The 14,431-nt window shown below is 57.6% G+C and overlaps 1 protein-coding gene across 1 annotated transcript in view; it reads left to right on the plus strand.

The window, feature by feature from the left end:
* RUNX3 (RUNX family transcription factor 3) overlaps positions 1 to 14,431 on the plus strand; it is a 59,922-nt gene that overhangs the window by 27,183 nt on the left and 18,308 nt on the right. Inside the window, exons 2-4 of the mRNA XM_047870634.1 lie at positions 4,368 to 4,639; positions 6,480 to 6,636; positions 13,906 to 14,010. Coding sequence (XP_047726590.1) covers positions 4,368 to 4,639; positions 6,480 to 6,636; positions 13,906 to 14,010 — 534 coding nt within the window. The remainder of the gene's footprint in view (positions 1 to 4,367; positions 4,640 to 6,479; positions 6,637 to 13,905; positions 14,011 to 14,431) is intronic.

Here is a 14,431-nt window from a genome sequence, read left to right on the forward strand (position 1 = left end):
GACAGAAATGTCCCACCTTAAGCTCCAGGCCACCAAGCAGGAGGGTTTCACCACAGGTGCCTCCAGAGTGAGGGTGTGGAAGCCAGACTGTGAGAAATGATTAACTTCCAGAAGACAGTCCTCTGCTAGTAACTGGACTGGCTCCCCCGGGACTCAGGATAAAGGGAGCGCAAGTGTCCTTGGGGAGGGGGAGGAGGCTAACAGCATCAGCGAAGCCCAGGTCCTAGTGGAGAGAGTTCTGTCTGCCTGTAGGGGGGTGGGAGGTGGGGACCAATGGGTTTCCAGAGTGAGGGTCTGAGAGCCTCGGGGAAAGAAGGTGAGTCTTGTCAAGATCCAGGCTCAGGTCAGGCCGCCCTGTGATGGTTGCTGGAAAACCCTCCCACAAGTGGCCTCTGCCTAGAGGCAGGTCACAGATGGTCCTCACCTGCCCCAGGCAGCCTCTAGGCAAACCGAGGGGGACAGGGCAATGGACTAGGCTCTGAGACCTGGCAAGCTTTGAACATGAAAGTTGGATGTTTCACAAATGGGAAGTGTGAGGCCCACAAAGAGGAAGAGACTTGCCAAAGGCCCCAGACAAGGGGTGACCGGGCCTTATTTCTCACAACAGCAATAGCTCGCATGGATGGAGCACCCCCTATGTGCCAGGCCTGTGTTAAGCACCTTTCACGCGTCTCTGTGAGGAGACGGCTCATTTACCCCCAGTTCACAGAAGAAATAGACAAGAGTCAGACAGGTTTTAAGCAATTCTCCCTGGGTCACGGTCGATGGTGGGAGAAGACAAACTGAGGCAGTTGGACAAACCGCCAGGCTCCGTCCACAACCAGTGAGCTGCTCAGAAGACTCTCCATGTCCCATATGTCCAGTGTCTGGCATGCTTGGGGGGATCTTCACCCCTCCCCGGGCACTGGACTCTCAGGGAATCAGACCTGCCCTTGTGAGCTCTCTGGCCTGTGGGGAGACACAAGCAAGCACCTCACTACCACCATCCCACCTAGAGCGCACTCCTAGATACCCTCGGGCTGCCCGAGGAGGGCGCCCTGACACAGGGTCATTTTGACCCCATGGCTCCCACTCCCAGGGCAAAGGATGCTGGCGGGAGGAGTGGCCCCCAGATCCTGAGTTCTGCGGACCCCAGGTTAGGTCCAGCTATTCACCCAGCTCTGGGCCAAGGTAGGCCCAGACCTCCCAGCTTCTTAGCCCTGCTGCGGACAATTTAGGGTGCTCTTAGGTGAGAGCCATTTAAGAAAAAGCAGATTTGTACAGCGGCCCGTTGGAAGAGGCAAAGGAGATGTCTGTCCATACAAGATGGGGAAGGGAGAGGGTATCCACGTTTCCCACAGAAGGGAGTGGGAGCTGTCCAACTGCCTCTCGAAACATCAAAAGGAGAGAAAGAGAGAGAGAAGTGACCCTGAGGCTGTCAGTCAGGGATGGAAAGGATGTAGGCTGGCTATTGGCAGAAATTGGGAAGAAGCTGTCCTCCTTACCCATTGGCACCCCGGAATGGGACCGGAAGCAACTGTGCATTTCTGGCAGGGAGAATGTTCTGTGGGTGGGAGGGCACAGGGACCCTGGGGTGCCAGGGGTGCCCATCAGGGGCAGGTAGGGGAGCCTTCCGTCTGACACAAAGCCATTGGTTTGTCCTGGTCGCACAGATGGTGAGGAATCATACCGCACGTCTGTCCAGAAAGGGCAGTACATAGGAGGCGAGCCTCTAGACACGGGACTGCAGCTGGCGCACATCTGTGGGCAGGGCCGGCCGGGCAACTCCGCGGCGGGCAGAGTGCAGGCGCCAACTAGCGGTGGCTCCCGAAACTGCTCCCGGCCCGGCGGCCCCCCGCCGACCTCAGGCTGGAGATCCAAGCTTCCCCTGGTTTCCGCGCCCATCCCCATCCGCAGTGAGCACCCTCCCGAGGGCTGGAAGCACGCCGGATCCTGTGCCCAGTGCCGGTACCCACAGGAACCGCATTTTCCGGATATCCGTTTGTAAACCCGCCGCCGTAGGATGAGGGAGAAATCAGGCGGAGGGACAAGCAAGGGCACGGGTGCAAACCGAAACCATTAGACGAATCAAATTTACAAACGCGAGACGCAGCGGGTCCTGGCCCCCTCAGCCACTCCAGGGCCACACGCGTCGCCCGCCCTCGCTGGCCCTGGGCCGTACCTGGCCACGACGTGGTGGGCCTTCAGGCGGGAAGCTCCCAGGGGTCGGACGTGCCACGGCCCCGGTCCCTCGCTTGCTTCTGGTTCCGCAGCTACTGCCAGCGCTCCCGAGACTGCAAGGGCCTTGGCCCTCGCGATCTGTAACTCCGAGATGTAGGCTCCATAAAAGGATCCCGCAAGGATCCTTCGGTGTTCCCACCTTCGAAATGGCCCGAGGGGCTGATGTGAGGCTATGACGGGGGCAGGGACCGGCTCTCCAGGTGGTCGAGGTTGGGCCACGGCCTGTCCCCCCTGGGGCACACGAGGGCCTTGAATTCGTTTGGAGAGGACGAAATGGCACGTACTGGGCCGGGTTCAGATCTGGGGCGCGATCCTGCGGCCACCTTCGGATCCTATGCTTCTTGGTTTCCGAAGCTTGGAATTCGTCGTTTTGCACCTGTCAAGCCCGGGAACAACGAATATTCAGCCCAGTCTCCAAGACGGCGGGGAGATTCCGCACGCGTTCGTTCGCTCCCTGGACTCCAGGGAGCGCATCTGGGGCGATAATCCAGAATGAATGGGGGCTCGATCTTTCCAGTTCCTCCCGCCGCTGTAGCTTCTCCCTAGGCCCGCTCGTTTGGCCTAGGAGGCGGGAGAGGAGGACAGGATTGACTGCTGTGATGCCCTGGGAGTCGCTGGGCCGCGCGGCCGGGACTGAAGCGACAGTGCTTCGGCAGAGCGGTCTGCGTCCCTGCGGCGCGGCCCCAGCACACAGCCGGGGAAGACGAGGCCATGGGCCCGCGGGGGCCAGTTTGCATCCACAGAGAGGAAGAAAATTGCCTCCTCTGGAAGCCGGCGCCCTTAGTTTGGCAGCCATTCCCGCGTTCTCCGCAGTTTTCTTCTGTCCGTGACTCGGTCCTCTTGCACCATGCAGAACAGTGGCTATATGCGCCGGGCAAAAATCAGGGGGAAACACTCGCGTTTTTCAGCCCCCATCGTATTTTTCAAAGAATGTGGCGAAGGCCGAAGGCCGCCACAACGAAGAACGACGAGGCAAGGGGCCTGAACGGTGCTGAAAGTTGCATTGAGGGCAGAGAGGAAGGGAACGGGGTTAGTCACCCCCAAGCCAGATACGGGCCCGCAGGGGACACCCTTCCGTCTGTCCCCGGTTGGCAACGGGGCCAAAGAGGCCGGGCCCAAAGCCGCACTAGGCTGGGAGCTGCAGAGGCCGCTGGTGGTCGCGGAATCTCGTGTGCGGTGCAAGCTCATGGGTCAAAATAATTTGCGGGAAGGGGTCAGGGAAGGGTGAAAAACCTCTTTGGGGCAGCTCCCCGCTCGATGTCACCGGCCTTGGGAGCCCCCCGTGTCCCCCAGCTGAGAGGGCAGGCATCACAGGCCGAAAGCAGCTGGAGCTGGGAACGTGCCGCCACCGGCGGCGGGGAAAGGGCGCGAGAAGGGGACCTGCGACCCGCGCATCAGGGAGCCGCGGCCCTGCAGACAACGGCAAAGGAGCCCCCTGCAGAGTCCCGGGCGTTTTAACCAAATTTTTAGCATTGGCCCCGGCGCCCCAGAACTCTCGAGGAGCCCTGGGCTCACGCGCCAGGCCCCCGACCCGGGCGTCCTCCCTGGGGCGGGGCCTTCCGCCCCTCCCCGCTGGGCGGCCTTCGGCGGTCCCCGTTCCTCCCCCCACGAGCGCGGCCGAGGTGCCGGCGATGGGGGCTCCGATTGGCTGAGCGACGCGTCGCTCGGGCCGGCCCCGCCCCCGCGGGCCCCGGGATAGTAACCCCGCGCGGGCCCGCGAGGCGCCGCCACTTGATTCTCGAGGATTTGTCCTGGGGCTGCGGCCGCGCGGTCGGTGGGGCGGCCGCGAGCGGGCTGCGGGGGCGGGCGGCGGCGGCGGCGACAGCCCGCGCGGGCCCCGCCGGGGCCGAGGCAGACGTCCCGCCGCGAGGGGCGGCCGCACGCGGGCCGGGAGCCCAGGATGCGGGGCTAGCGGGCAGGCTGCGCGCGGCCGTCGGGGCAGCGAGGCCTCGCTGCGGGCGGGCCCCGGCGGGGCGTCCCCGGGCGCCGCCCCCTGCGCCCTGAGGCCGCGGCCCGGCTGCTTCTGCTTTCCCGCTTCTCGCGGCAGCGGCGGCCGAGGAGGCGCCCGCGCCGGCCGCCCCCGGGGGAGCCGCGCCGCCGCCGCCCGCCCGGCGCCCTGACGGCCGCTGTTATGCGTATTCCTGTAGACCCGAGCACCAGCCGCCGCTTCACACCTCCCTCCACGGCCTTCCCCTGCGGCGGCGGCGGCGGCGGCGGCAAGATGGGCGAGAACAGCGGCGCGCTGAGCGCGCAGGCGCCCGTGGGGCCCGGCGGGCGCGCCCGGCCGGAGGTGCGCTCGATGGTGGACGTGCTGGCGGACCACGCGGGCGAGCTCGTGCGCACCGACAGCCCCAACTTCCTCTGCTCCGTGCTGCCCTCGCACTGGCGCTGCAACAAGACGCTGCCCGTCGCGTTCAAGGTGAGTGCCGGGCCCGGGGCGGGCGGCCCCTGGTCCTGGGGATCCGGGCGTCTCGGCTGCAGGAGCCAGGGCCCCGGGAAGGCAAGGGAAGGGAGGGGCCGTGCCCGCCACCCCGCGGCGAGAGCCCAGCAGCCGGGCCCAGGGCGCTTTCGGTCTCGCCGCGCGCTCCGCCTGGGGACCTTGGCGTTGCCTCTCAGAGGCACCCGGCACGGACGACTCTTGGGAGGGTTGCCCCTTCCACCTTCGGGGAGCCCTGCTGAAAGACGTTGATGCGGAAACGTGCGGATGGGGCCTCGCTCCTCTCCGGTCCGGACCCCCGCGGACACAGCCTTGCGGGCAAAGGGGACGAAGAGCCCCGGAACCGGGGCGAGGACACCGGAGGTGGGGTGCAGAGGGTGGATAGGGCCTACCCTTCACCGCCAGCACCCCTCCTCCTGCACCGCTTCAGAAACACTTCCTGCTCACACCCTCAACCTCTGGCTTCTGAAATTTTACACCGGGCGACTCTAGGGCTGAGAAGGGGGCACCGAACCCTAAACCGTTGCGGGCGGGAATCCCGAATGTCAGGCCGAAATGGGGAGGGGGGCGCTCCCACCCCTGGCAGACCCCAGCCATTCAGAGGATCTTTTTTTTCCCTTTGCTAGGGAGTAGGCGACTGTTTCATTTTCATTTTTTTAAGGGGGCAGCGAGATGAAACGAAAACGCCTTGGTTTTCCCCTAAACCTCTCACAGCTGCCGTGAGAAAGGGCAGGGCAGGAAGGGCCAGCGCTGGGGGTGGTGGGTGCCCGAGGTGGCTGGAAACCGCGGCTTCTGGCAGCTGAGGCCGTCCTTGCTCCCATTAAGACGATTCCAAATTGGAAAAAAAAAAAAAAAAAAAAAAAAAAGGATGAGTGGCTCTTGGAGGTCTCCCGGGTGACATCTTAAAATGCCAGTGGGGAAAATCTCCCGGGGAGGAGGGGGAGGGGGAGGCCCGTGTGACTTTAATCCCCAGATCGGAGGTTTTACTGTCACTTGGAGCTTAAAAGGAATCTTTGAAATTAAAAGAAGACAGGATGTTGACAGGAAATCTGGCCTTTTTAATCAGACCCCAAACATTTTCTCCTTGAAATTTTTACCATCTGGATCCCTTAGTCCCTGCACGCGGTGGCCACGTTTAAATGGCTGTGACTGTATTTGCAGTCTGATTCCTTTTCAAAAGGCATCTGCCTCTCCCCGCTGCTTGGGGTGAGGGCTGGGGGAGACGAATCAGGAAGGCATCTCCAGCCCCATCCTGCAGTTCCCAGCAGGTGCATCCTCCTGCTATCAGAAACCCCTCTCTCACTTTAAAGGGGTTTTCTGTACAACCCCCCTCTAAACACCGGTTTGTTTTATATTGTGCATTTTCCCTGCATAACGAATTCAGGCTCTGCAGAGGCCGATAACCTGGGCCTGGCCCACATTTCAGGACCAAATTTCATACCCCAAACGGCTCTTGCATTAATTGAGCTTGGGGAGGAGCCCCGTCATTACCGTTGTTGATATTATTTTTATTTAGGGACTTTGTTGCTAGGAGTGTGTCGATTCATTCTCAGCTCTCGCTCGGATTTAATTGAAAGAATAATTTCTCAGGACACGGCTTAACCAGTCGATCTAGGATTTGGGTGTGGAAGGCAGAGCTTTGGGCTTCTTGCTTTTGTTATCTGGGGGGAAGGTGTCCATTGTGTTTAAGCCTCTTGTCCGCTCTGCCTTTGAGAAATCCTGCAGTGCGCCTGGGACCTAGGGGAGCTGCCCGGCCCCTCCCCACCTCTCCCTTGCGTCCCCCGTACCTCTCTAAGCTGCTCCTCTGCCCCTGTGCCCTCAGGTGGTGGCGCTGGGGGATGTACCTGATGGGACCGTGGTGACTGTGATGGCAGGCAATGACGAGAATTACTCTGCTGAACTGCGCAATGCCTCGGCAGTCATGAAGAACCAGGTGGCCAGATTCAACGACCTTCGCTTCGTGGGCCGCAGTGGGCGAGGTGAGCCGAAGGGAGACTGCGCACCCTGACATTGGCAATGGCAGAGGTGGGGGGGAAGGCAGCTGAGAGCAATCCCTTGGGGTCCCAATGGGAGCCCCAGGAACAAGTCTCCAGGCCCGACTTGGTCTAGAACAGTGGGTTGGAACCCCATGGGGGTGTTACAGACCCCTTTGAAGATGTGAAGAAAGTTAGGGTCCTTTGCCAGAGAAAGACACAATTCTCTCCCAGTTTCTGGGATTTACTGACTCTCAAAGCCATCCACATCACCCCTTTTTCGAGTGTTCTGGTCTCATAAAAGATGCTGGGAGCAGATCGTGGCTTAACAGCCTCGTAGCTCTTTTGTGGCAGGCGGGTTTAGCAGCTGGCTTAGACAAATGGCTGGTCTGCGGGACGGCGGTGGGGGGGGGGGGGCGGGGGCGAGCACCCCAGCCACCCTCCCCACGGGGGTGGGATCTCCCAGAGCTTCGAGCTTTGAGGCTGCCTCTCCCCAGCTGTGGTCTCCCCAAGCCACAGTTTCCCCAGCCCCGTGAGCCTTAGGGTGGTTTAGACAGAGGTGAATGCAGCACAGGATGCCGAATGCTGGAAAGCGCGGCTGGAAAGCCGCCATCCCCCACCCCAGAATCAAGGCTGGTCCGCCACCCTGCCTATGTGATCTACCTCTGGCAGCAGGAGGAAGGCAGGACCAGCCGCGGCCACTGTGGCTGCCGCCCAGGGCTGTTGAGTGGGAGGCTTCTGGGACCCGAAACCCATCATCGCTTGTGGGTGGAGAAGTCCTAGAAACCCTGCCCCAGCGAAATGGTGGCTTGAGGGCTCGCTGGCCCTTTAAGACCAGCCTGCTGAAAAGTGGGGAGTGCCCTTCCCAAGACCCAGCCTGCCCCTCCAGCTTCGCTAAGAAAGTAAGCTAGGTTTTCTCTGCCGCCAGTCTCAACAGAGGCTGAGGCAGAATTGTACTTTTCATCACCAATAAACAAGACCTTCTCAAGGTTTTAGTTCCCTCTGAGCCGCCAGCCCTGCTCAGAAACGGGCATCTGGGCACCATTTTTTCCTCTCCAACCGTTCAATGTATACATACAAATGTCAAACATATTTTGACTTTTCAGCATTAATTAAAACCAGGGCATTATTTGCATGTAATAACTGTTTACTTGTTACTTTTTATGAAACTGAAATAGTTTACATTCTTTCAAACATTTCCTGTTCCTGTTGGCTCCCTTCCCCATGCACAGATTTCTTTCAAACGTTGCCCTTAACTGGTTGCAGGTTGATGGATGGAAAATGTTTGCTTTTATGAATTAAGCTTTCATTGCTGCTCCTAATTAGTCTCCGAGCCCCTTTTGTCATCCCCAATCTCTCAGGCTTTTTGCAACTTAATCCCGGCTGCAGCCCTGAGAGTCACTCGCCACGCCACCCGTCGGTGGTGGCCCGCCGGGATGCAGCCTGACTTGGGGGCGGTGGCCAGGTGTGCAGGCCCAGGTGGGGCGAGGATGTGTAGGGGAGGCCGAGGGAGGCCCACCGAGGCTGTGGCCCCTGGTGAGGCAGGCAGAAGGAGAGGTCGGTCCCGGGAGCCAGCAAGGCATCAGGAACGAGGCACCTTGCTCCCTGTCCTGGGAGGAAGAGGGGACCCTGTGATTCCCAGAGTTACCGAGGGCATGGCCAGCCAGCTGGCCACTCGGCCACGGAAGATGATTTTTCTATGCCGTTTGTGCGCACAGACCTGCGCTTACCCTGCAGGGCCTGGGGGAGAGAGGCGGGTTCCCCAAACGTTGTTTAGTGTTCAGGCGCCTGCTCTTGGAGGCTGAAGTTGTGCGTCTGGGAGACACAGGGGGCTGAGTTTGTAAGCCATTCTCACCGCCCTTCTCCCGTCAGTCTCGTGGGACTCGGAGGACAGGCAGGGGGCCTGAATGGGAGATCCAGTACTTAGGGAACCTGACGAGACTTTCAGACCTCAGAGGCTCATGGTGTTGAACGGTCTGGGCTCAACAACCAGCCCCCTGGATTTCAGTCCCAGCTCTGCCGGATGACACGGGGCGCGTGGCTCCACCTCTCTGTGCCTCAGTTTCCCCAACGATGATCCCTCCCTGTTGAGACTTTGTAAGGATTAAGGAAATTGGCACAAGCGTATCAACTTGGCACACATCGAGAGTGGGATACATGTTACAGATTTTGTTACTTCAGATGCCTACCACTGGAGATCTTTGAAGTCGCTTTGAGCGGTATAGTCACTGATTCTGTGATTGTGGTGCGGTTTGGCCGGGGGTGGGGGAAACCCAGAAGGTGTGAATCGTCGAGTGGGAGAAGTGGAGGCGGCTGGCAGAGGGGAAGGAGGGCGCCGGGGTCCAGTGGCACGGAGCGGCATATCTGCTGTGCCCATGTTGCCCAATGGGAAATTCCCACTGAGAGGACACATCAGCGTTTGACACAGACAGTGGGTCACTCTGGGAGCTGGGACAGGTTGGAGTTCGGGACCCCGAGCCTTTCCCTGGCCCTCTGACTTCTGCCAAGACCGAGAAGCCAGATGGAAACTTCTGCCTGTTTCCTTGATTCTGTCTTAATTCTAGGAAAATAGCTTTCCATGAAGGACACATACCCACCACCACCGCCACAGAGCCCTCGCGATAAGCCTGAACGTGGGGCCCAAGAAAAGGGAGGGAAAGAAACCAAGCCATCGGTGTCTCCTGCAGCCAGTAGGGCCGAGGTTCCCACCCCACCAGACACAGTGCCCTTCTTACAACGAATGTTCTGTTCCGCCCCCTTCACCAGCCTACAGTGAAACGCGTAGACGATGTAACTTACCTACTTAACGCGCAGTTTCAAAACCTATACAATTCCATAACTATAACGGGGAAGAAAGGGGAAAGTGATTTATGATAAAATATCCATTTGAACACGTAAATGTTGGGCAAGACTACACTGTGGGTTGAGCGGGCGCTTGTGTGCCTGGCACAACACCCCGTGCCCACGAGGACATGCCGCCAGCCCAGGCGCACGAGACTCGAGGTCTGAACGCAGCATCGCTGTCGATGACATAGTTTTCTGAAGTTGTGAGCAATTCTTGGCAGGGTTAAAAAAAAAAAAAAAAAAAAAAACAAAAAGCCCGTCTCCCATCCTGGACAATTCAGTAGATATTAAAAGCGTGGAAAAAAACCTTCGCTTTATGTCAAATTGAGTTAGGCTCGTGGCTCAGAGACTCTTTGTAACAAGTTCTCCACACACAGGAAGAATGACTGCCTCCGTGCCCTGGGCAGTGCTGGACATCTGCGTCCTCTGCCCCCCACATCCCACCTCTGGAGGACCAGACGCCACAAATTCCCTAAACGTCCTCTAGGAGGCAGCCACCAGCCTAGGCGAAAATGAAGAAAGCATGAGCTCCTAAACTATCACTGGCAGGTTAAAAAGCAGAGCTTGTGGAGAGAGGTTTGGGTTGAGAGATGAGGGTGTGGCTTACCAGCTGCCGCTGGGAGAGGAGACAGAGGGCCTGTTGGCCAACACTGAGAAAACCCCAAGGTCCCCTGAGACTTGTCCCCTCCTGCTGTCCATGAATCCCCCTGTGGTAGGGGTTATGACCCAAGAACCCGTCTAAGAGGGACAGGGACTTGCCTAAAGCCACACTCCTGGACCTGGCTGTTTGTGCTGATTGGTCCAGGGCCCCCCTCCACCCCTCCCCCCGGTCCTACAGGAATGTCTGGGGTCACTCAGGGCCCCACGGGGCAGCTACTCCTCCCTCCCTCCTCTCTTTGGGTACCCAGGACGATGGTGCCAAGCCTGGAAAGGGGGGGGAACTGTTGAGGAGGGCCGATGACCTCAGGGATGGCTTACCGTTTAGTGCCTGGTGAGAGTGGGGGCTTCTCACTCCCCAGGAGCGGGTCCTTAGTATGCGGTGGGGGCACAGGCCCCAGCACATTCTAACCTTTTGGGCCCTGCCCAAATACTGTGTGACGTGGATGACTCGTTGCCCCTCCGTCAGCCTCAGTTTTCTCATCTGCAAAATGGGAACGGTTGTCTCTCCCTTAATTTATTTAACCAACATCTACTGAGCATCTCCTATTGGGCCAGATGCTGTCCTTGGGGACTGAGCATCTCCTATTGGGCCAGATGCTGTCCTTGGGGCTGGGGACGCAGCAGTGAACAAGGGACAAGCAGCTCCCTCCCAAGGTAGGGTGGGAGCGAGAGGGTCTCTGATGCTTCAGATTGAGGTCTTTAACCTTTTTTTTTTTTTTTTTTTTTTTTTTTTTTTTTTTTTTTTTTACCCTATGGCCCGCCTGACAGTTTCAGAATAATGTGTTACCGAATCAAATAAAACACAAAGGATTACAATGGAAACCAATGACAATAAAACATAGTTAGCAAAATGTCTTTTAAAATTGGGATAAATGTGCTGCTTTGTTAGCGTATTAAATGGGAAGATGTAGCAATGGGTCTGATGATGACCACGATTCTGAGGTCGTGACGAGCACAAAAGATATTTAGAGAAATTTGCAACGTCAGTAATGTGATATGTAAATACCTGTGACGTCTGTTGGTGACAAGGTCACAGGAACTTCTGTAATACCTCTGTGGTTTGCTGCCGACGGTCATACTTGAGGGAGATGCTAAATTGCAGCCAGAGGTTAGGGACAATCCAATTGTCATTTTTTGTTTTCCTGTCCCTGCTCACGGGCCCACTTAATTCTGAGAAGGAGCCTCGGAAGCCAGGTTTAAGATGCCTGCTTTTGATAAAGTGACCAGAGGGGGCCTCACGGAGGAGGTGACTTTTCAGTGGAGTCCAGAGAGAGTGGCAGGAACACTTCAATAATTGGGGTCCATCCAGCCTGGCACCCGGCAGTTCAAGGAGGCATTGGAAGTGGCAGAGGCCTGGGGACCCCCCCCCCCCCAGAAAGTGCCCAGCTAGTCGGGGAGGGGGAGGAGTCCAGGAGAAAAGTGACCAAAGAGTGAGGGAAGGCAGGTCCCAGGAGGGGGTAGGCAGGGAGCCTGCGGCCTGGCATTTCCCTAGACCTTCTGCACTTCCAGTCTCCAGAAACCGTGGAAAGTGCCCCTGTGGTCCGAGCGTGAGGGGTTAGATTTCTGCGGACCCTGGAGTCCAGGAGAAGGCGCTGTTTGCATTTCCGTCCCTGCCTCCAGCGGACTGGCTCAGGAAAATTCTTCCAGAGAGGCCCCACTCTTCCCCAGTTTGAGCCGCACCTCAATGTAACCCACCCCCTGGTGTCTCAGAAGCCCGAGGGTTCCGTGCCGGGGCCCTGGAAGCCTGATTTCCTTCCGCTCTGGATCTCCTGTTTCGGGGGCTAGAGTTTTCGTGGATCACCGGACCCAACCGTGCAAAGAGAACCGCTAAGCAGCGTTCCCTGCCCTGAGAGCTCCTCTCCCACCTGTGAAGCGGGGACATCAAGACTGGCTGCCTGCCTGCCTGCCTTGGGGAGTTGCCGGGAGTACAGGGGCTGCAGAGGGGTCCACTCAGGCTGCCTCCCTCGGTGCCCGCCCGTGGCCCACAGGCCCCTGCCCTTAGGGAGCCCCTGGGTCTGCAACTGGGGTGCAGAGATAGGGATGCTCAGGGGCAGAGAAGGAGGAGGCCGGCATTAGGGGATCAGCGAGGCTCCCCTCACACCCTCCCCAGTCTCAGACCGTGTGGGGGCTTTGATGCCACTAGAAAAGAGGGCAGGAGAGGAGAGGCCTACTTCAGCGAAGGTGAGAGGAGAATTGGGTTGCCCTTTGAGGAGAATCTTGACCTCATACCCCACCCACCACTTATACCCCCAGAAGAGCCAAAGAATTAGAGGTAGAAGGCAGAGAAGAAGGCTGTTTATCGAGGGGAAGCCTCGATTCGCTTGTTACACGGGGAAACCCGCCTCAACATAAGACAGTAGGAGAAAGCACCAGCGAGAGGAAGCACGGGAAATGCAAACCAGCTCGGGGTCAGAAGGCAAAAAGCAAATCGCAAGACAGAAAGGCCACTGAGCTGAGAAACTGATGGCCACACAAAGGGCGGGGAAAGCGCTCAGAGGCTACTGCAGAGCGATCTCTCAAAGGCGCCGAAATGCCAATAGGAAAGCATAAAGGAACATCGAGGCAATAGTTGGCGTCGGGTTAGGACAGAGGATGAACGTGTCAAAACTTTCAGTCTCGCTGGGCGTGGCCAAAAGGCAAACGGAGTCAGGGGCAGTAAGATCTTCCTTCCACCTTGACAGGCGGCCATGCTGCCGATGGCACCGTGCTGACAGCTGTCACGGTCACGGTGACTCTCTGGAGCACCATCTCGCCAGAGAGATCAATGCCCCTGAATACGTCCCAACCCTCTGACTGCGATGAAATCACTCACCACTTCTTGGAATCTTTTCTGAGGAAATAAGCAGAGATGGAGACAAAGATTTGTATAAACGAAAGGTCGTTTTCATTTTATTCTAACTGGTTAAAAAAAAATTATCATTTTAAAAGTTTTTCCTCTCTTAGGAATTTTGAATGGAGACTTTGGAGCCAAATGTCTGTCTAAAAATAGAACAGAGTTCTGGAAATAACAGTTGCGTGTACAAATGAAATGCCGGCAGCTCCCAAATCAGCCCCTTTTCAGCCCCAGCTGCACACACCAGTGAGAAGTCAGCAGGGGCGTCAGAGAGTAAGACAGATAAATAAAAGATGAGGCTTCTGTGAGTTGAAATATTTTGCAGCCATTAAAAATGAAGTTTATGAAGGATTTTTAACGACATGAGAAAGTGCTTATGATGTGAGGTTAAATGAAAGAAAACAAAACCAGGGTATGAAAATATGTATTTTGGTATCATTGCAACTCTGTAAATACACATAACCCACACAAAAAAGGATTAGAGGAGAAAACACCCAAATGTTAATAGTGTTTATTCCTGGCTAGTTGAACCGTGGGCGATTTTTCTGTGTTCCCCAAATTTTCTATAAAGATCACTCATTACCTTTAGGAAAAAATATGTGCGTTTTTATACATATTTTTGTAGTTATACGTGCGGTGCTCCCCCCCCCCCCAAATCGCAAGGGTCGCTGTGAAAATCGCACCCCCAAATCGCAAAAGCCAGGAAGCAGGGAGAAAATTAGCAGGGTGGCCAGAGCATGGGGAGGGGGAAGGTTAAAGTTGGTGCCAGACCCCCTGGGGCCCCGAATGCCAAGGCCAGCAGCTGGAACTTCACCCAGAGCCCCGTCTTCTGCCCAGGTTCGAAGGAGAGAGATCTGCCCCTTCTGGGAGGGAGACGGGGTGTTGTTAACAGCTCCAGGTGCCAACCTCCTGCCTTTATTCTCCACTCCCCCCCCCAGGGAAGAGTTTCACACTGACCATCACCGTGTTCACCAACCCCACCCAAGTGGCCACCTACCACCGAGCCATCAAGGTGACCGTGGATGGACCCCGGGAACCCAGACGTAAGTGCCCGAGCCACTGAGCCCGCTGGGCAGTGGGGAGGAGGGTCCAGCAGGGGGAAGGGCAGCGGCCGAGGTCAGACAGATGGCAGTGGTCCCCTGAAACGCTCTCATCAGGGGGCTGCACTCCTGGGCTCTACATCCCTGCACACTCCGGGTGCCTGCCAATAAACCCAAACCCTCTGTGCTTATCCCTGGACTGCTGGAGGCCAGCAAGGACCATAGGAAGGGGTAATGGCAGAATCAGCTTGACCGCCCCCCCCCACCAGGACTGCCCACTGACAGCCAGCTGAGAGAGTATGGATTTGTGATTGGCATCTGTTAGGGAAAGGAACTAGATGGAAAAGTCTTCCAATAGGGTATTTGTGAGTGTTGGGGGTGGGGGGAGGTCGGGCCAGGTTTGCTCTACTCTGTCCCAGCTTCC

This window comes from Prionailurus viverrinus, chromosome C1 (assembly GCF_022837055.1).
Source record: "Prionailurus viverrinus isolate Anna chromosome C1, UM_Priviv_1.0, whole genome shotgun sequence".
NCBI lineage: Eukaryota > Metazoa > Chordata > Mammalia > Carnivora > Felidae > Prionailurus > Prionailurus viverrinus.